At 41.5% G+C, this 22,693-nt stretch overlaps 1 protein-coding gene across 2 annotated transcripts in view; it reads right to left on the bottom strand.

Annotated features, from left to right (window-relative positions):
- The window catches only part of MIPOL1 (mirror-image polydactyly 1), a 247,348-nt gene that overhangs the window by 19,379 nt on the left and 205,276 nt on the right, over positions 1-22,693 (bottom strand). For both annotated transcript variants that reach the window (XM_044436805.1, XM_044436804.1), the window contains exon 10: positions 19,213-19,443. In XM_044436805.1, the coding sequence (XP_044292740.1) occupies positions 19,213-19,443 (231 nt within the window). The remainder of the gene's footprint in view (positions 1-19,212; positions 19,444-22,693) is intronic.

The following is a 22,693-nucleotide window of genomic DNA, read 5'->3' as shown; positions in this document are numbered from 1 at the left end:
CAACACCTGGAAGGCCAAAGATTATCCACTCTTGTCTTAAGGGATCAAAGACACAATAGACTTCACTGTGCCACTGCTTGTAGGGCAAGCTGTAGATTTTCATAGCTTGTCCAAAGAGCATTGGCTATGAAGGCCACTGTGAATGAAACCCTTCAGGTCAACTAACCCTATTTGGCTACCAATACAAAAAAGGTTCATTTGTGTTTATCCATACTCTTTATATGGTAAGACATAAAGAGGACACAGTGCTCTACATATATAGTACATGCTCCTTGGAAAGAGTATGCAGTGCTCTACACACATACTAAAAGCCAAATGCTATCAAAACAAAACACCACTATTTTGAGGGTTCTGTAGCTCCTTTTTCATTAATTGATGCCCAGGAGTGAATTAGCACATTTTTATAGTGACCGAGCAAGTCACCTTTGAAGAAAATTGGAGTCGGTTCTTTCCATAGTCTTCTCAGTCATCACCAGTTCATGTTCAGGGTCTGACAAAATTGGATGTTAATTAATAGATATATGCAACCGAAATGTTGATTCATATGTAGTCGTACATGAAACTGAATCTACGCTGATTCCACTTCTTGGAAACTACGTGCCTTTTCTCAGAATGGGAATGTCTTAGGATGGATAGGAGCAATTCTGTACAGTGATGAAAATTGTTTATGCTAAAACTGCAAACTCTCCTTATGGCTTCTTTCTTGTGATGGAAGCATGTTTATAAAGATGAACAGAAGCTGTTTAATGAATGAACTGTTTAATACAGGGCCTGCTCAGACATTTATTTGAATGATAAACTCCTAACATGCGGCAGGGTGTGGGCGCAGGCCTCAAGTCTGCCTGTGCCTGCATGTGAATGTGCATCATGGAAACTGCACAAAATATGAGATGAGTGAAAAAAATGGATGGGTACCCCACTCACACCCAATCATCACACAGTATGTCCTGGCAGAAGTGTATTCACAGAGAGTTCAAAATACTATAGTGAAGCTATTAGCAGCTCATTAGTCCATTGGTAACTCCTAAAAGGTAAGGACCGTACTTCACGGAGAGAACACCTGACTGGCACAATTCTCAGGTTCAGTCCCTACCATGTCTACTTCATAAGTTCTCAGGGAGACCTTTTTCCTGAGACCTTCCAGAGCCACTGCTACTCAGGCCATACTGTACTGGGCTAAATGGACTACTGGTCAGAGTCTGGATAAGTCAGCTTCCTATATCCTCTTGATTAGATATTGTTTGCTTTCATCTAAATATTAGAGAAGAAAAGCATTTGTCAAGCAACTTGCAAAGATTGTTCTATTTTTTTTCTATTGTTCTACCTTGCAGAATTTTCTTTGTTGGGCATTAATAGCCAACAGGCCCTAAAAATTCTTAAAAATCTATCTTGCCTTTAATATACTGGTCATTCCATTAAAACTTGTTTGTGTGCACATAGCCTTCGTTATACCCTAGCTATAATTGATCTAGTAGATGGTTGACTTTCTATATAACTTATAACCATACTGCACATGTCAGTTTCTGAAAAAGTCCTTTCTGTACAAATGAATTTTCCTGAGTGGAGTAATAACTGGGATTACTGAAGGGTTTAAAACAACTGTGATGTGTGCAATCAGTCTTAAATACCTAAATAAACTTTGTAAGTTCTCAGTTGGATCACACACAACCTCCTTTATACATTGCAATTAGTCTTAATTCTACACAAACCTTAATCCCTAAGGCAGACTTAGTTTGCACACCCACCGTCACAAAATCCAGTGACTTTACTGTGCCCTTTATTCACATATTCCATAGCTTATATGCCAATTAAAGACAATCTCTCCACCTTGTGTGTTGGGAACCTCACTTTCTTCATTTCAAGCTTTCTTCTGTCCCTGCTCTAAAGAAGCTTACATCAGTAACGTTGCGCCATGCAGAATTCCTTAAAGAATTACTAATCCCTTGCTGTAGTTTGGGGAATGGCTCCTGCCTAGCAAGGTCATATTATACATAGCATGAATTAGCTGGCTTGGATGAATAGCTGATGAAAAGCTAACCCTTATTTGAAGCTAGGCCATCCTACAAGAACTGGATGGAGCTAGCCACAGCAATTATTAGGGCTAGTTTCATCTCTGTGAGCACCAAGCAGCCCCAGAGATACAGGGGACAAGTCAGGCTTGTTAAGCACCTTGGGAAGTGTGGTAATCAAAGGAGAAGGCTTGGGAAATATCACTTGTCTCACTCTTACAGCAACCATAAAATAAATCTTACCTAACCATGAAATTGCAGGTGAAGGAGGAGAGTGCAAAAGTTGGCTTGAAACTCAACATTAAGAAAACTAAGATCATGGCATCTGGTCCTCTCACTTCCTGGCAAATAGATGGGGAAGAAATGGAGGTAGTGACAGATTTTATTTTCCTTGGCTCCAAGATCACCGCAGATGGGGACTGCAGCCAAGAAATTAAAAGACGCTTGCTCCTGGGGAGGAAAGCTATGGCAATCTAGATAGCATACTAAAAAGCAGAGACATCACCCTGCCAACAAAAGCGTCAAGGCTATGGTTTTCCCAGTTGCAATGTATGGCTGTGAAAGCTGGACCATAAGGAAGGCTGAGCGCCAAAGAATTGAGGCCTTTGAATCGTGGTGCTGGCGGAGACTCCTGCGAGTCCCTTGGACAGCAAGGCGATCAAACCGGTCAGTCCTAGAGGAGATCAACCCTGACTGCTCTTTAGAAGGCCAGATACTGAAGATGAAACTCAAATACTTTGGCCACCTAATGAGAAGGAAGGACTCCCTGGAGAAGAGCCTAATGCTGGGAACAATAGATGGCAAAAGAAGAAGGGGACGGCAGAGGATGAGGTGGCTAGATGGAGTCACTGAAGCAGTTGGTGTGAGCTTAAGAGGACTCCGGGGGATGGTGGAGGACAGGAAGGCCTGGAGGAATGTTGTCCATGGGGTCGCGATGGGTCAGACACGACTTCGCGACTAACAACAACAACAAACCATGAAATGTGGGCTGCAACTTTCAGGCAAATCTTACATACAAAACACAGTCACAAATAAGACATTTAGCAGGATTACGGAAGTTATAGGAACTTTCACAGGATCATAAGTATAAGTTTACCAGCCTACTGGGCAGAAGATCTGGATGTGTGTTCATTGAGATTTTGGCTCTTCAAGAGTATGGTCATTCCTTCAAAGCTAAGCTGACTAGCATGGAAAAACCAAGAGTCCTTTAGGAACACCATAAAGGCAACCCACTCACATGATGAGTGGCATCATACCAAGGCATCATACCAAGAAAGAGGAAAACAGTCACTTAAGGAAGAATACATTTTTCAGATGGCCAAATAATATCCTCATGCCAAGACTATACCTCTGGGTGGAGTGAGGAAATATCTTGTGTCACATGCAGAAAATAAAAATGAGCATGAACTCCAGCACAAGAATGGGTAGTGGGCAACACGGCAAATAACCTGGCATGAACCTTCCCACACCTCTGAGGCCCTCCTCCAAAGGAGGCTCAGAGTTTGGTAAGCAGGGAGAGGCCTTCTTGGTGCTGCACCCCCAAATGTGGGGAGTTATCCCCACTGAGGATTGCTTAGTGCCAATACTTGCATCCTTTTGGCATCAGGTTTAGATTCACTTCTACTCAGAGGTATTTATTAATGTAAGTTGTTGGTCTTAGTACTCATTTTTTAACCTGCTTTTAAATCGTTTTACCCTTTGTGTTTTTATTATGCTGTATTTCTGGATTTTAGTGCTTTTGAACTGGTCAGAATGCTTTGACTATGGGTCAGTGCAAAAATGAAATAAATGCAGTGCAAGGCAAATGAAGGACATTGTGAAAGGCTTTAAAATTAAAAATGAAGATGCCCTAAATATACCAGAAGCAGAAAACCTGCCAGGAAGTGATTGGACTAATAAATAACATAGGAGTGAAACAATTATTGAAGGAATCACATGAGACTACAGAGGGGCTACATACATTCTTTGCATAGGTCTGCTGCAGAAGATGGTGGCCAGATATTTAGAGAGTGAGATCAGGGAGGTAGGCATCCACCAACCATTAGGCAAACTTAAAAGAAAACATTGCCAGGCACATCCAGGAAATCCTAAGAAGTTCAAATGTGGAATTATTGGTCTTCTTACAAAATATGCAGTGTATTATTAAAGCTGACCTCTTTACTGGAGCACTGAAAGATAGATCCTTTTTTACATTAGCTGACAGGAGCCAGGAAACTACAAACACATAAGCCTATCCTAGGTAAATAGGAGCAAAGCATGATTAGAGATAGAATAATTACATATATACCCTTGCTGGAAAAAAAGAATAATCAGCAAGGCTTCTGCATAGGGAAGTCCTACTTTTAAAAATCTTGGAGAGCATCATTAAAAAGGGATGGATTGTTAGACACTGTATCCTAAGACTCCTAATTTTTTTTTAAATTGCTCACCAAATATAAATTTAGCATGAGCTGGAGAAATAAAGGGGGAAAGGGTAATACGATTCACTGTAAGTGTAAAGTGATACACATTGTGGCACAGAATGCTAAATATATATATACTAATGGATTTTGAACTGTCAGGAATTAGATCTTTGATCCAATGCACAGATTACTTTAAAGACACAGCAAGTAACTACATCTTTTCCTTCTTTTTACTCCAGGGTAAGCACAGGACCCTAGTTTGAGGGGTGGGATGTCAGTCACCTCCCTCTTTCCTCCCTCACTGTGGCCCAGATCCCACAAAGCGCAAAGTCAGGTATGCTTTGGCTCCTGCACTCATGGATGACAGACCTCTCAATGGTGTCCTGGGCCTCATGCTGTGTGATGCATTGCCTTGCTTTATGAGAAGACCAAAGCCTCTCTGGGAACATGGAGTACATGGAGAATTCTTTGCAGAGGCATACCCACAGGATTGTAGCATGAGAAATTTCAAGAGCATTGGATGGGTTTGAGCGATCAAAAGACAGTTGGATCAGGACTAGTCACACTTAGTTTTCAATGAAATCAATTGGACAAGTCAGTCATAACAAATTGCTTCAATGAACTAACCAAGTCTGGATCTGGTCCACTCCCGCCCCCACCCCCCAATGTACTACTGTTGGCTTAAAAAGTCTTGTAACTTTCTGAAATCCTACAAAACCTGTTTTCTGAAGCCTAAGAAGAGATGAATACAAGCAGCAAACCCTATTTCAAATGGCTTTCAGTTCTTTGAAAAAAAATTACCATCTGCTTCCAGCTTAAGAAAGCATCATAATGCTGCTAAGCAAAGCTTAGGTGGACCCTCAACATGAAAAGTCAAACTCTTCAGTGGTACAAAAGGAATTTTCTTTTTAACAGTCAGGGGACATTTTAAACCTAAACATGAAATTTCCACTTGAAATAAAACATAAAATGTATTACATATAAACAAGGGACTCTGAATGCAATAATCAAATCAAATAAATGCTAATAGAGCTCATTAAAAGACAAGGAATCTATTTCTGCAATTATAGAAGGATTTCAAACAAGTAGTTGGACAAAACAAATATTCTCAAATGCAATCAGACATCATTTCCCCCCTCCATAAGGTTATTTATGTCAGTGTCATATTTCTACCTTCAATTTTATAAACCTTACCCATTCTGATTTTAGGGGAAATATTAATAGCATAAACTAGATGTGATAACATGTACCTCCTGCAAGTATCTTTAGGCATTCTATTTTTCCAGGAAAGCTCTTAGTAAACTGGTATCAGAGCAGTGGCAGTGGTGGTGAGGAATGACCCAGTCCAGATATCCCAAGTCCAGCCTTGAGACGGCTTCCTATTTAACAGACACTGTGCTCTACAGAATACAAGCTGTACTTTAAGGACAGAATGTTTGCAGTTTAAAAAACCCCCTCAGACTTTAGACCTACATATAAAAGATACTCATATGATCCTTTTCTGAGACACTGACCTGTATCCTCATTTAAAAATGAACAACCCATCTTTATGTAATTAAATCTTTGTTTTGATCTATTAGTATTCAGCAAAGTGCCATTTTATAAAACCTCACACTGAATAGGCAGTGCTGGAGGTAACCATCTGCAGCTTCAGAGCCAGAGCCTGAATTGATGAAAAGAGCTTTGTGTTTCCATTGCCAAGGTTGATTCTTCCAGTCATTAGGCATTCCCCTCAGAATGAATCAATGAAGCTGAAGCTCTTACACCCGTGTGTTAAATTCCCTTCTCCTCATGGCTTCCTTTGCCAGCACTGCTCCAGAAAGACTACTGGGTCTGAGCCACATTCTTCTCACAGCTGTATTAAAAAAGAACATCAGAATGCCTTTCCCAAACCCCATATGGGCAACTGGTCAGTCCCTTGTCTGAGGGTCACCTCACATTGCGGTGCAATTATTCAAAGATTCATTCTTGTTCTTGAACTGTGCTGCTCAGTTCATTTTGAGAAAGATTATACCCTCCAGTGGGCGCTGGAGAATGTCTTGGACATTGGTGTGAAATGCACACAATTCCAGGGCTCAGAAAGCAGATTAGTTTTACTTTCTGAGGACTGAGATGCTAAACACCAATTGAACAGGCTGTCCAAAAGTGTTTTTTTATGAATCAAATGGTAACATTATACATACACATACACACGCAATGAATACACACACAATAAATTAGGATTTTTAAACAGATTCCATTATGAGAATGTCAGGAAAAGAAACATGACTCTTATTGTTGTCATGCTAAAGCACAAAAGACACACACCATTAGAGGAAAATAACTGTTTACACAAATTAAGTACGAATTTGTAGTAAACAGTTTAATATTAAATATCAGCTACATTTTCTACCTTTCCAACTTTCTGTTTCCTGAAGAAATAAAAATTTATTTATGTGCAAAAATGTAGACCTGCAGTTTTATTAGTAAAGTATTTCAACATACTCCAATACAAGATCAGTTTTGAAGAAAGATGTTATATAAATAGCAGAGAAATCTTATGGTCCCCAGGCAACATCCTAGGGACCTAAGATTGCATACAAAACCCCCTCTAAGATATTAGGCAAAGCTCTAAGCTCATAAGGTTCCCTCCCTCTCATGGCTCCCCCAGCCACTGGAGAGATTTCTGCTTTTTCCACAAGACTGAAGCTCAGTAGGTGGGAACTTCATGTTGACGGCAAGCTGGGAGTGGAAAGGGCATGGCTGTGGCAGGATGGAAGTGGCTGGGGATCTGAAGGATGCTAAGCCGTTCCAGCATCCAACTATGGGCTTGGCAGAGAGGGGAAGTCAGATGGGCTCTGAGGTCCATCCTAGGGAGCCTTTCTGGAAGTCATGGAGGAAAAAGGTTACTTCTCTCGCTTTGCCAGCAAGAGCCAAGCAAGGCTTAGGACAGGACTGAATGTTCAAGATCAGCGTAGCCTGTCTTTTGGGCTCCTCATCCTTACAATGGCTCTATAAATACTGTAAAGCAATCAGTCAATAATGTTAAGCAAATTGTAACCTCATTCTTTAATAAGTTCTACAGCTTCCTGCTGCAACGACAAAATCCTACCTTTCCTCCATGGTACTCATATATTGCTACACACAGGAATACCGAAAGGGCAAACATGCATCACTACCTAAAAGTAAGTTTTATTGAGTTCACTGTAGCTTTCCCCAGGCCTGACTCAGGAGAGAAGGGTCTATCGAACAGACCAAAGAAGGCGGTGGATTTACTTCCATGCCTGTAGAGTGAGGTCCACAGCCAAGAGGGAAACCTGTCCTTGAAAGCTTCTCCTCTGTGGCACAGAACCTTCCACTGCCCTTGCCACTCTGCTGTTGCTGCTCTGATAGCAAAAAAGGGGGCATTTGGGGTAAGGAGACTTTGGATCCACCCATTCCAAATTCTTCCTGCTCCAACCTGGAACAGGAAACAAACATTCCAACCCTAGACCCAGTGTTAGATTTGGTGGTTCCTCCACCACTGGCATTTACTTTTCCCTTAGATCTCTCTGTGCACAGCACACACATTTACTTGGAAACAGCATTAAAATAAATGAATTCATTTTCAATAGAAAGGATTTTCAATAGGGTTCAACTAGATTTGGAGTCTTATTAATTAAAAAATTAACAAATATAAAATTTGAAAATTGTGTTAGCAATGTATTCCATAGAATATTGTACTAGTACTATTTACAGTTACATCAGGAAATGTTCTCACTATCCACCATATCATAAAACACCACCACAAAGGACAAATTTACAATGCATTCCACCTGGTTAAACAAGACACCAATTAATTGAAGTGATTTTTTAAACTTTCTCTGCTTAGATTTTTAGCCCACTTGGCCCTCAACAGCCCTGCATTGCTCAATGTAGCAAATAAAATGAATGAGTGATGGAGATAAATATAAGTGCGGTGCAACACATGTGAATGGGGAAAAGTCCAATTGATATAAAAGAAGCATGGTTTGAATCTTTGCGAGAAATTACAGTGTTTCTGCTGTGCCTGGTAAGGTATTTCCTCTATCCACTAGAAAGAATTCAAGAATGAACATGTTACTAAATATATATAATACCTAGGATACAATCTGAAATCATTCATGAGAGTTTAAATTCCCCTGAAATTAGTGAGCTTTACTTCTGAGTAGACAGGTAGGTGATCACATCAGTATTATATGCCTTTATAATATTTCTTTAATGTCCAGATAATACTTTTAAGCACGTCTAGGAAAACTGAGACTCAAGATGGGTGAAAACTACATCTATTGCAGTGTTGTTTGCTGCAAGGCCTGAGGGCCATTGACAGCTCTGAGTCTCCTCAAGCACAGCTCTCTGCCTCTCTCACATTGCAGTAGGCGCTTTCTGACTCTGCCTGGCTGTTTGCCTGGGCAGTGGGCTGGCTCCTGGGTTTTGGAATCCTGGAGGAGGTTCTGGGAGCAAGAAGTCAGGAAACCTGCCATTTATCAGATCCAAGGAGGCCATAGGCAGAGGGAGGGAGAAGACAGAGCCCGTTTGCTACTGCAGGGGACAAGCCCAACAGACAGAGAGAGACATGACTGGCTGGCTGTGGGGCTGCACTGCGCTGTGGCTGTGCAGCCCCACAGCGCAGCCTCCAAGTGGCTGCGGTGGTGGCATTTACTCAAAGTGACTCCTACTTCAACAATAGCAAGGACTTCCAACCTAATGCATAAGATGGCACATTTCCTATAGATTGTAGAGCTATGCTTAAGGCTGTACATAAAATATATGTATTTCACAAGAATGTTTGCCCTGCATGCGAATATGCAAACATTCTTTATTTTCTACAAATTTACACCAGCACTCCACGTCTGTAAGTGCATACTGATATGTCTTGAAAACCAACAGCATTTCAATGTTGGTTTCCCCAGTTTGGAAAGACTTGGTACTGGAGCTTGGAGCTCTAAGGAAGTTGTTGTTGCAGCAAGGATATTATTCAAACTGAGGACTTACGCAGGAACTGGAGGATTCAACATTCTCAGCCTGCCCTGATATGTCCTGGCTTATACTTCCCCTCCTCATGAATAGACTGAAGTGTGGCTACTTGGGCAATTCAAGGAGGAGAATGATGTAAGCTGCCTTGAATTCTTTAGAAAAGAAAAAGGCAGGATATAATGCTAATAAATAAATAAGCACTTCTGTTAATGCACACTTGAATTAATGCATATTACTGGAAGTGTGCATTACTGTAAGTGCAGATTTGTGCTAATCCGCCCAAAACATAAAACACACACACACCTGGTTTGCAAGTTTGTGGAATCCATGTGACTCAGAAAAAGCTGGTCCACTGCATAATTCCCAGGTCAAAATCATAGGCCTCTGAAGCTGAATCAATTGAGGACTTCTCCAACATCCCTTGGTCCAAAAGACTGCCTGGAAATCCCTGGTCCTGTGGGAGTCATGCCTGGCTCCCAGGGGTCCTCAGGGACACTGGAACTGGGGGAGGGGTCTGCTGGGAGGGGACTGTACAGTTGTGGTCATCCTCCCACACACACACCACTAAATGTTTGTTATCATAGTAGATTGTGAGCATTTTAAAGCTTAAAAATAATGTTTCATCATTCTTTCAGGAATTATCCAAGCACTATCATACTGTTGAAATTGACAGCCAACAAAGAGGAATAAAGAACTTGATCTCAAATGCCTGTGCATTCCTTAAACACTTTAAATACTTTCTTGAGATACATATATAACCACTAGCAGCTAAAGGTGACAGAAAATTAAGACAATGGAAAAACCCCATACCATCTGGTTATGATGCTTTTCAGATTTTTTATGCCAAATATTCAGTTTTCATTTTTATTTGAGTGTGAATACCTGGCTTTCCCATTACAAATAACAATGTAATAACAATAACAATCTCCTTGGAGAAAGAAGAAGAAGAAAGGAAGGAAGGGAAGAAGGAAAGAAGAAAGAGCTGGACAAAAATAGCCTGGTAGGAAGTCTTTCAGTATAGGAATCAGCAAGCTCCTTTTAAAAATGCAGAATATTCTCATTCTCTCTCTCACTCTCTTTCCCTCTTAATAAAGGCCAATAAACACAGTTTTTCCTAATTGCAAAGTAGTGATTTGTATGAAACATTTGAGGTTACAAAGACATTGTGAACTTTCTGCCTGGTTTCCCTGCTGATGAGTAAGAACCGTCTGTGTGGCTCTCCCAGAGGTGTCAGTGGAATCTCTATAGTGCCACACAAGGGTTCTTAGCTCAAAGTAAACACACTTTCCACAAACTCAGCTGCTTAATCTGTTTGTAGGTTGAATTATAAGATGGGGTGGGTGACTGTGGGTGCTGGGAAGCTGCAGAGAGCATTTCCACCATTACTTGATAAAAAAGGCATTCTGTAGTTGTCAAAAGACTTTGCCCAGCTGTTTTAATTTTGCTACAGCCTTGGAAGGCTGACTTTAGCATTAACTAACCTGGTCGACATTTTCCCAAGTAGTTAAGCATGTCTAATTGAATTCATGCTTTTCACAAAAGCTCACATTAAGGCCAGCAGTGGTGCAAATTATGTTTTCAGGTCCATTACAGCGCTCCTGGTTTTGGGGTGGGGTGAGAGTGGGAGCTGGAGGATTATAGCCCAGCTAAAAAATTTCCTCTGTGATATTCCTGGCCTATAACAGCAACTTGATTCTAACAGCAATTAAAAAAATAAAATATTTAGCATCACATTTCTTCCCCCAAAGACTTCCAAGGCCATATAATACTTGAGAACAACTGCATAAAAACAGGCTACCCCCCCCCCTCCCCCCAAAAAACCCCACCTGCACAACAACAAGATAGTTCTAAAACTAACCAGAGAACAAATTAATCTAGTTTCAAAACCCACCAAAAAGCATCTGGAACAAAACAGTTTTCATGGCTTATCCAAATCCAGGGAAGGATGGGTCAGTCAGACCTTTCCATGAAGAGAATTCCCCAGTCAGGGAGCTACCATAGAAAGGTGTATCCACCAACCTTGTCTTTTTTCATGGTGGAAGATACAACAAGACTTCTTTAGAAGTCATAAGTTAGAGGCAGGTTGCTGCTGGTTTTATCTGGGTTATAATCTGGGCTCTTCTTTTGTGTTTTACTGTTTCTGTCCTGTGTTTTTCATGTATTCTACTCTGCCCAGAAAATTCAATTACTGGGCAGTTTAAAAGCCTACAACTCAAGAAATAAAGGACTGTCCTTTGTAAAGTAGGACATCTGGTTACCCTTTTCATAACATTGTGTTCTGAAACATTAAACTTCACAGCAAAGTAGCAAGGTTTTCTTGGTGATCTTTGAATTATAAGTAGCAGAGCTTCTTGGAAATTTGTCCTGGTTTTTTCTTTTCCTTCTTTCTGTCAAGTCTGTCTAGGTTCAGTGATTCTAAGATTCTTCCACCACTGACATGGCACAAGATAATGTGGTCTTGTTTCTTCTTCACATGTATACTTTTATTTCCTGGTATTTCAACATAGTAAGATGCATCCTGAGTTAGAAGTATCACTGCAATTGTACATCACAGTTCTATGTATGAGCAGGAATAATCCTATGGGAAGTGCTGGCCGCACACTCTCCCTTCTCCCACATGGCTGACAGAAGGAATAAACCGGGCTTCAATCCTGCTTTGTCATTACATACAAACCAGGAATTATGGTTTACAGTCAACTCTGCTGAACAGACTGTAACCACAATCTAGGGTTTGAAGCTGCTTTGTTTAACAAAGGATGACACTTTATTGTAAAAACAAATTGCTAGTTTGCATGTAGTGACAAGATGAATAAAACCACATTCCAGTTTATTCTATCTCCTAGCGATGTGGGAGAAAGAGAGGAAGAGGAATGCCTGAATCCAGCACTTTGCACTGGAACATTTTTGCAATTGCACATTACCCTAAATTAGGGTTTACCTTCCATGCAAGCGCATCTATTTCTTTCCCTGACCAAATGGCCCATGATGTGCCAGTGTTCTGGTGGTATCCTCTGTCTTACTACAACTCCTTTTTCTGAATGATTGCTTTCATACTAGGTTGACCCTGACATGTTGAACTGCAATGAGTGGTCTGCATGCAGGCATGTCATTGGATGTAAAACTTTCTGAGCCTAGAACTTGGAATTTTTTAGAGAGAACCAGTCTGTGTCAAATAAATGTATTTTTTCTAAATATTGTACCTGAACACAGCCATATAAGGACAGGTAGTGAATAATTAATTGCAGACCACAGAAAGCGTTCAGGTCAACTCTCAGCCAGATAATGACAATATCCTGGACCTATGTGCCTTTTTAACAGCGTGCAAACTTTCTGGAGTCAGCCAGAAGCAATCTTGGAGCTGAACAAACAATAGTTTTAACATTCAGTTTTCAGCCAGGCCCATCTTTAGGACAGAGAAACTCAGTTTGTGCAGTTAAACTAAGACTTGTGCTGTGGAAGGCGAGGGAAATGCATGCTTCTCTCATGGAACATACTCAAAAACTACCAGTCCTGTAGCACAGGCAAGAGGAAGGAAAACTGGTGAAGCTTATGGACTTTGCACACTCCTGATGCATGGCCAGATATATGTGGAGACAGTATATGCAGACATCCAAGCAATCTACTGTGCACTTTCCATTGTGGGAAGGATTTTGGATTAACTGCTTAAAAAGGCAGGAAAAATGTAGCAGCAAAAGATAAATTACTGCACTTTGAATATGTGGAGCTGAAACATGCACAGAAGAGGCACTAAGGCTGCAAACCTTTGCACACTTAATGGGGACAAAGTGAGTCTTACTTCTGGGGAACTGTACAGAGGAAAGGACTGTAAGGCTGAAGCTCTAACTAGAGAGTAATGCCCGTGTTTCTGAGCATACGTACATGGGACTGCGCTGTATGAGACTGAAAGCAGATAAACTGAACTGAGGAAACCAGTTCAGTTTTATTTTAGCTGAATAGTTGCTAAAATAAAAGGAAAGAGGGCATCACAAAGCAATACACTCTAGCAAAAAGAATCTTTGTTTTCACTGTTCTAAAATGAGCAAATATTGAGCTGACTGTCACTGGGAATTAAGCAGTATCTAAATGAGTGTCATAGCATAATTGTTTTATCATACCATTGCATTTTGTCATCTTACTCCATGGCACTGGGCATATATTACATTTGACCTCCTTAGTTGCAGAAGCAGGAAACTATTTCTGGTTACAGCTGGTATTTGAACAAAGGTGTAGCTTGGTACTTTTGGACCTAGGACTTACTGGTCTTACCACGGGTGTTAGCAGCTTTGGATGCCATGTCTGTTATTTCAGTTGTGAAGCAAACCATTACCATTTCTCTTTTCTGTCCATCTTCCCTGTCATCCCATGCTTTACAACAGCATCTACATTCCCGATGTATTAGAGCAAAGAAAAATGCTCCAAAACATCAGGAATGTAGAAGCTGTTGATAAAATAGCTCTGCTGCTGCTGCTACTACTGATGATAATATAATAAAGAATAAAGATACAAAAACAAAGAAATCTCCAAACATACACAGTTTTGCATTTTAACCTCATTTAAACCATGACTACAGCACTAAATTCAAGTTTGTTTCTGTTGCCCTAATGCTATACATATTTTCTTGATGGTGATGATAATCCTTGGCCACCTTTTAGAACATGAACCCTTCCAGGCCAACACAGAACAATAAAACTCACATAATAAAACTGTTACAGGAATAAAAATAGTAAAACAGCACAATGATAAAACTCACATAATAAAACCCAATATGATAACAAAGACAGTAAAAATAGCATCAAACTTCTTAAAAACCAGCAAACACCAGTTTCAAAATGAAACTGAACAAGTGGAACTGCAGTTACAGCCCAATCTGATAAAACATAGTTGGAGGAAGGACAGGGTAAATTAATAGATTTTCACAGCTTTCCTAAAAGTCTGCAGTGATGGGATCTGGCAAATCCTTCATCACAAGTCATTGCCAAGTTCTGGGACTGTGAAAAACCTGTGAAACCTGTGAAAAACCTGTCATGTATTCATCCATCTAACTTACCTCACAGGAGGGCAAACGAGAAGGCCTCTCTTGCTGACCTTAAAGTCTGGGAAGGCAGATATAGGCCAAAACATCCCTTCAAGAAAAATGAAGCCATTTCAGGCTTTAAAGGTCAAAACCACCTATTTACATGGGGCTGGAAACACACCACTAAGCAATACAGCTCATGCAATATGACTGGTCCATCTCACTGCCACCAAGGCTTGAGCAGCCACATTCTGCACCAGCTGAAGCTTCCAGATCAACTTCAAAGGCTTCATAAACAACTCAGGACAGCAGTCTAGCCAGCATGTCACCAGTGCAGGGGTAACTGAGGCAAGGTCTGTCACTTCCAGAGGGCCATATTCAGCATGCCAACCTAAGCTGGTAAAATAGACACTGCAGCCCTTGGACTACCTCATTGAGCCCAAACTCTGGGCAGACTCCCAGAGTACACACCTGATTTTTTTTAAAGGGAGAATGCAACCCAATCTAAGACTTGTTATAAACCTCCACCCAGAATAGTTGGTTTTCCAATTCACTGAGCTTTCATCCTGTGCTGATTAAGTTTCAACTTCTTCAACTCATTCATGCCCAAACAGGTACTGGTTTATGAATTTCAAACATTCCATGGAATGTGTAGAGCTGACTAACATCTGCATACTGATGGCACCTCTGCCCCAACCCCTGGATGACTCCCCAAAAGCAGTTGCCCCTAGTAGTTGTTAAAAAGCATGGTAGACAAATTCAACCCTGTAGCATCTTACAGTCTAATGGTGGCGTAGAAGCCTCCCAGCATTTCCTTTTAAAACCATTTCTCCAGGAAAGACCAGAACCATTTTAAAACCATGCTTCCCAAGCCCATTTGGAATGATGACTGATGAAGGATGATGGTAAATGATGAAGAAGAATACCATAGTGTATGGCAGGGCTGACCAAACCAAGGCTCAGGAACCATGTGTTGCTCTTGGAGTTTATTTTGTGGGTGCCTATTTGTGCCTCTCAAGCATCTGACAGTTACCATATGTGACTCTTCTGTTGAGCAAGTCTGGACACCCCTGGTCTATGGTATAAAAAACTACTGATTAGTCCAGAAGAACCAACAGAGTTGCACTTCCCCCTGGCATAAGTCATCCATTCAGGGTGACCAAGGCTGTTTCCATCCCAGAACCTGGCCTTAGAAGGGATCTAAGTATCATTTATCAAATGCTGCCAGAAATAAGTCCAGCCATCTCAGATGGGGAAAACAAGCCAGCAATCTTTATTAACACAGCCACAGCAAGGCAATAGATAAATTATTACCTCACCCTCTGACAATTTTCTCACAGGCCCAGCGGAAGGGATTATCGGACCCAAGCCAGAGAGACTGGCTAATTTTGCTGCCGTGACCTCTGTCATCATCACCAGCGCTCTGTCCCACAACTCTTTTTTCAGTCAGTTCTCCCAATATTTTCATGCCTGCTTGGTAAAAGCCAGGCAATGGAAGCACTTGTCCACCCGGTGGCCTTCGCCCAGGCAGAACAGACACAAAAAATGGAAGGCATTTTTGCCCCATACTGAGTGCACTTCCAAATACCGGCCCACTGCACCGAGGAGAGAGGACAAGAGAAGAGGAACAGTGGTCGAAAGCAGACTGGCAAAAGCACGGGAACTCCACCCATTTATACTGGGGGAGAGGATGGACTTCCCGCCAAAACTACTAATGCTGAGAGAATCTTCCCGAACACAGGTGCTGCACAGGTGCAGCCTCACATGTGTGATGCACAGAGACCATGATGAAGAAGGGAAGATGTTACTCTTGTATAGAAAAGGAACAAATCATAGATTTCCAGGCTGAGTTCTAGACCTTAAGAGTATAATGATTACCTGGCAAAGTGAGTTTCACACAATATGACCTTGCGGGTTGCCAGGATTCCCTTGGTGGAAAGGCAGGGATCCCTGGTGGCCACAGAAAGAAGGCTGCAGCAGGACAATGCACAGCTGGAGCAGAACTTTTCTGCTGCCGCCACGCAGCAGGAAGACTATAGAAGGCGCACAGGGAAACCAGACCACTTACTGTAGGTGCACCGGGGCCACTAGTGTGTCGGTCTCGTTTTGCATTGAACCAGAAATCAACAGCCCCTGTTGCTGAACATCAGTGGAAGCTGCATCTGAAATTCATCTGAAACTAACTGGCATGCCTCAAATGAATTATTTCTATTATGTTCAAATTCAAGATTATAAACTGCAAAATCTGAGTTCCTGTGCAAAATCACAGCAATGAAGGATGATTTGTCAGTTGATCTTCACACAGAGCCAGGGCTTTTCAGTCGTTCAAAACTGTACAGACTGAAATTGTGAAATTTGGGTAAACTTCCTTAACGCCCTTCTCCAAATCTTTTCTCATGACACCGAAGAATTATGGTGTCCATATAGTCAAACCTTTGTATTCCTTTGGTCTGTATTGCAATGCAGCTCATCAAAACCTGACTTTGAACCAGATCTCAGAATTCTAGTAAACAGATTGTCTTGGGTGTAAACTTCTCTTCCAGGGGGACTGAATGCCTTGTCTTGAACTTAAGTCCTCCAAGACAAAAATAGAGAGGTACATTTGCTGATTTTAATTTCATCTGGAACCTTCTGGCAATGGCCACTGGCTACTACAGAACAACTGCTGGAAGGCACAAGACTTTTCCACCATTAATCATCAGGCGTCAGTTGGTTTGGCTCTAAAAACATGCACACATACAAGAGGTCCCACATTCTCTCTTAACTGATACTATATACTTGCCATTATATAATTGCTTCTCCCAAGCTGGCACCCTCCAAATGCCTTATACTTCAATTCCCATAACACCTACTAGCTGAGGTTGAAGGGAGTTGCAGTCCAACCACATGCCCATTCCTGTGGAATACAACATCTCTCTGCCTTACAATTTGATTCAGTCCTGCTTTCATCCACCATCAAAGCAGTTCATGAATAGTGAATTTCTCTTATTAAATACTGTTATTTTTAAATTAATGTGAATCCTACAAAAACAGCTATTTACCATTGCAGACAGTAAAATGATAATTTACTCCCCTGTTCCTCTGATAATGGAAAACTTCTGTTATCTAGTAGGAGCAAGTCGAAACCCTCAGATACGGAGTTTTCAAAAACAGGTTGCTGTGAGCCTTATCCAGGCCCACAAGAGGGGTAGGGCCACATGTGCCAACACTGCCTCAGCATCTCTGACCTCTAAGCTCCAGTGTTGAGATAGGAGGTCTTAAGGGGGATTGTACTGGCGTTCAAGCAAGTCCTTTTCAAGATCAGAAACTGATAAAGCAGGACACCTGCTCACAGAGCATTCACACAGGCAGGAGCAAAAGCCCCCTTTGGTTTGTGCCTCTCATCACATTAAGAGTGGGGACTGAGAAGGAGCAGTTGCTGCATGCAGTTTTTAAAACATGTTCCTGGAACCTGTTCAGACATAATGGCTCTGAATAGGGCTACAGCAAGGGACACACTCAAGCACACAATCACATGCACAGGTTGAAATACAGTGCGGGTAACAAGGCAAAGTAACAAGGCAAAAAACTAATGGCAACAGGAAAACAGAAATCAATCCAACTTCATGTTCTCTCTCTCTCTCTGCACATGTGTGCATGCATGCATGCATGCATGATAAATTATACTGTAATATAATGAGATGGAACATTAAGCCATGAATTTAAACTCATGCAGCCACATATGGGGAAAGTCCTCTTCTAAATACTCATGGTTACGTTTAGGTTGCAAACTTGTATACTCAACTAGAAATTCCACTGATCTCAGTGGGACTTGCTCCTGAGTAGACACACATAGGATTGTACTGTTACCCACCTTCAAAGATTATACATTTATTTCATACAGTATTACACTTTTCTCATGTTTGATATACAGCCAAAGGAGTGTTGCATCCAGGATACACATGTGCACCTACTGACATCTCACTGCTTGCTGACACCACTGAAGGTGTTAACTGGGAAATGCTGGATTCCAGGCCTTTCAGCATTCACAAGTTCAAAGCAAAGGTTGCCCATGCTTCAGTGGTTAGAGGGCTAATTAGCACAGCAATCCTTCGGCTTCTCTGACAGCTATAGATACAATAGTGACCTCAGGGGCAGAATTTTTCTGCTTCCTCATCCTTTCAAACAACCACAGAAAGTACTGCAGCAGCTGCTTTCGTGGGAATGCAACAGCATCTTCAGGGGAGATTGGGGAAGTTGAGAAGGGATATTCCAGTGGGGCAAGGCAGGGGAAAAGGAAAGGCTTGGATCCACCTAATCCATGAGCATCCCCATCTCCGTCAGTGCCAGCTGCCAGCTAAGTCAGCTAGATGGGCTGAGAGGTACCTAGTCAAAAGTTTATTAAATGGACAAACTGGGCTGCAACAGAAGCCTCCATCCTGTCCCCACCATGGCTGGGCGCTGCCGCAGGGCCTTGCATAGACCAAGCACTCTGAATCTGTAAAATGTGAAGCAACCATTAACATTTTCTTTTTCAAAGGATGAACCCAAACCAACACACTAAATTAGAAGGACTCCTTCCTTCCTGCGGATGCTGACACTATGCAGTGTATTGGTTTAGGCAGGCAAACCCCCCTGCAGTTTGGTTCTTAGAGTGGAATGGGTTTGCTAATTAAGTCTGATGAATTGTTTAACCAACAGTGGACCCACTTAAAAAAAAAAGTTTAAGGATTTCTATCTTTTTATTTCAGCCTTCTACATCACAGGAAGAGGACTAAAACAACCCATTTAGTCGACAAGTGGTATTGTTCAAAAAGACAGGCAACAAACTTACTTCTGAAGTTTCTCATTGGTCTCTTGTGAAGCCTCTAAGGCTTGCTGAAGCTTTGACTCTGTGTTTGCTTTTTCATCTGCCATTTGTTGAAGCTGAGTTGCTAGCTCTTCGTTTTGAAGTAGCAGCATAGACACAACATCCCCTCTGTTTTTCAGCGCTTTTTCATATGTAGCAAGGGTAGAGTTGAACTGGTCCTTAAGATTAACTTCTTGAGATAAAGATTGGTGTAAGCTGGGAAAAGAAAAGGTATGTAGTTCAGTGCTGGGCAATACATGCCTAGAAGTTTTAATCCAAAGGTATATGGCATGTGGAAGTAGTCTTGAAATTCTTTGACCAAAATATTTCATTAACAAATACAAATAAAGCCCACAAAGATTTGAAATGCTGATGTTTTGTGAGCCACCCTGAGGCTTCGGCGAATGGGACGGCATAGAAATTTTCTAAATAAACAAACAAACAAACAAATAAATGTTTCACAATACATTAAAAATGTATGTCGCTTTATGTATATCACATTTTTAACATGCAAAAATCTTGTATGGGTCTTTGTCCTTACAGCAATCATTGAAGGTAAAAGTTACTATTCCAATTTGTAAAAGGGTTTTACTTGAGAAAAAGAACCCAATTTTAATTACTTTTGAACACACACTATGATTCTGACCAACATTGTAACGTTTTTTTATAGTCAAGGCTGTATCTACCTGGACACTATAATCAACATCTGAAGCCTTTCTTCAAGGGCTTGGAGGATGGGAACAAGGAAGAGAGACTTCACAGTTGCAGCTCCCCAATAGTATCCACACTGAGGCCTGCCTAGGCCAATAATATCATCTTTTTGCCACCAGCTTAAGACTGCCCTTCTCTCCCAGGCATTCAATGAGATATGATGGGACATGTCAATTGTTTTAACAGGTGTAGCTACTACTAAAATTAATCTAGTTGCTGAAATTGTTTTAATTTTTTATATTGAATTTGTGCTGTATTTTATGAATTGCTGTGATCTGCTCAGAAAACTTTGGCTATTGGTGGTATAGAAATGAAATTAACAACAGCAGCAGCAGCAACAACACCCTAGAAGAAAATGGGTGAATAATTATAAAGTAAGTATACAATTTATAAACTGCCTTCCATCTATATGGGATTCCAGATGGTATACACAACACTTACACTAACACATTCAACTTTAACAAACTCCATAAAATCATGAATTAAATAAACCCCCTCCTTCCTTTCCTGTGCTTTGGGTGGTTTTGTATTTGCATGGTGAAATGCATGTTCTCATGATGCATGAACACACTGTGTGCTGTCTCCTAGAAATGAGACTCTGAGGTGTGAATCAGGAAGCATCATTCATGCTTCCTCTATTCTAGGGAACTCCTAGAACTAGGGAACATCCAAAGCCAACCTAAAATTGAGAATTAGTGCCTTCCAATAGTGTATTCGAACCGAGCCATGTTAAACTGTAGCAAAGCCTCAGTTTGGAAAGATTTGGGAGTTCTGGATTCAATCTGCTCTCTTCAATTCAGACATCCTCAAATCTTTCCAAATTGTTAGCTGCATTTATTTAGATGTCTCCCTTGTCGCCCTGGCCAATCTCCTTGTCTCCTACTCTGTTGCATTTGTACTGTCAGCTCCTAGCACAGGACCTATTTTCTTGTTATGTTACTCTATCAAGTCCCACATAATATATAAACAATACATAGCCTTAATAGGTTACCAGCAGGGGTGTGCGCTGACTGCAATGTTTGGGTTGGACCCCAAACTGGCAATTTCAGAAAAAGACAGAATAAGAAAACAGGCCGATTCACCTTGGACCAAACTGTAGAAACGTGACTTGTCACTGGGTCCAAACTGAAATCTCAATTTGGAAAAGCTAAAGCTTTGTGCCTCCCCATTGTTTATCATTAGAAACTGACAAGCAGATATCACCTTTTGATTGACAGAACTGGATGAAATTTGCAGGCATAGTAACCCTTCATGAGTGGATGAAGCCTGCCAAATTTAATTGGAAATTTTTATTTCATCTCTGATGATCAATTTTATACAATATAACAAAACAGTTCTGCCAAGTTTCAGATGAATAAATACAGGGGTTTTATACAGGAGCCACCTCTCCCCCTCCTCCTCATCTTCATCATCTCTGTACCACACAATAGCTGAAGCTTTACAGTTTGGAAATTTCCAGAACAGTATGCACCAATCCTGAAATTTTAGGTGGGAAAAAGTTATGAAAAGGACATATGATATTCAGATGGTACTGGCTAAGAAACCTGAAATTATTCGGGATAGATGTAAATTGTCAAACACTGGGGTAAGTTGGAAGCAATCAATTCCCCCTCCCAATCTGAGGACTTCTTCATCATAAAATACACTGCTTCCATTCTTTAAAAACTTTGTGAGCTTCTTAACTATGTTGTATACCAACTGCTACATATTCTCCATGTCTCTGTGGCCCTCTGAATTACTAACTAATCTTCAAAAGGGTTCAGACTGGATTCATTCTGCTCCGCTTCAATTCAGACATCTCCCAAATCTTTCCAAATTGACCTGACCAGCACCAGACTAGGGATCTGACTGATCCTAAGTATGCTTCCCAACAGAGGGCTCCTAACAACAGGAACTATGCATCAATTCTATCCTTTTCTCCTCTTCTGATGAGAAAAAAGATGACAGCAATGATGGAGAGCACACATGGGCTACAAGTGGAATACCACACCACTTGGACCACTTACAAAATTCAGTATTTGAGCCAGGGCCAGTACAAAGCAAAAGGCTTCATTGGAAAGCAACCCCAATCTCTTGCCAAAAACCTTTCACAGAGAGCAACGGAGAACTAAAACGGTCTTATCTTGCTTGAAAACACGCGCGATTTGGATGGTTTTGACTTCCATAGTAGATTACGGCTGAAAATCTGCAGCAAAGGGTTGTTGTTGCTATTGCTGCACATTCTGGCAGTGCAAAAGCCGGCTGGGGACGGGTTGCACTACAGTAGCAGCGAGGGCTGCGTGAGGCCTGTGGGCTGCAGGCTGCCCACTCTGACTTGAATAATCTCACTGGTTAGTGTAAGGAGCAGTTAACACAAACCTCCGAGGCTTCAGCCTTATGCACTGCAAGAGAGGGCACATCTGGGACCGGGGCTGAAGCAGAGGGGGCACACTGCCACAGAGAGTTCAGGCATGAGTCTGGCCTGAAGCCGAACCCGGCACATTCACTGACCTTTGGATCAGCCCAGAGGGACAGGAATATCTTCAGAGCACCAGACACAGGAAGGTTTTCCCCAGTTTTCACAGCACGTGTTAGTATGAGGCTTCTCCTGCACATTTATGAATCTTGGACATGTGTCTGGGGTGGCCAGACTTGCTCTGTGAAGAGCCACGTAAGTAAACGTGAGATGTTTGAGAGCTGCATGTGGATGCCTGCAGGTGGCAGTTGCAGGTGGTGAGCAGCAAGCAGGCGCCCGTGGGCTGCAGCAATAGGCAGA

The sequence above is a fragment of the Varanus komodoensis genome, unplaced genomic scaffold, assembly GCF_004798865.1.
Source record: "Varanus komodoensis strain SLA01 unplaced genomic scaffold, ASM479886v1 scaffold3, whole genome shotgun sequence".
Taxonomy (NCBI): Eukaryota; Metazoa; Chordata; class Lepidosauria; order Squamata; family Varanidae; genus Varanus; species Varanus komodoensis.
Note: the sequence above shows the minus strand (reverse complement) of the source record. Positions and strands in the feature narration are given on the sequence as shown.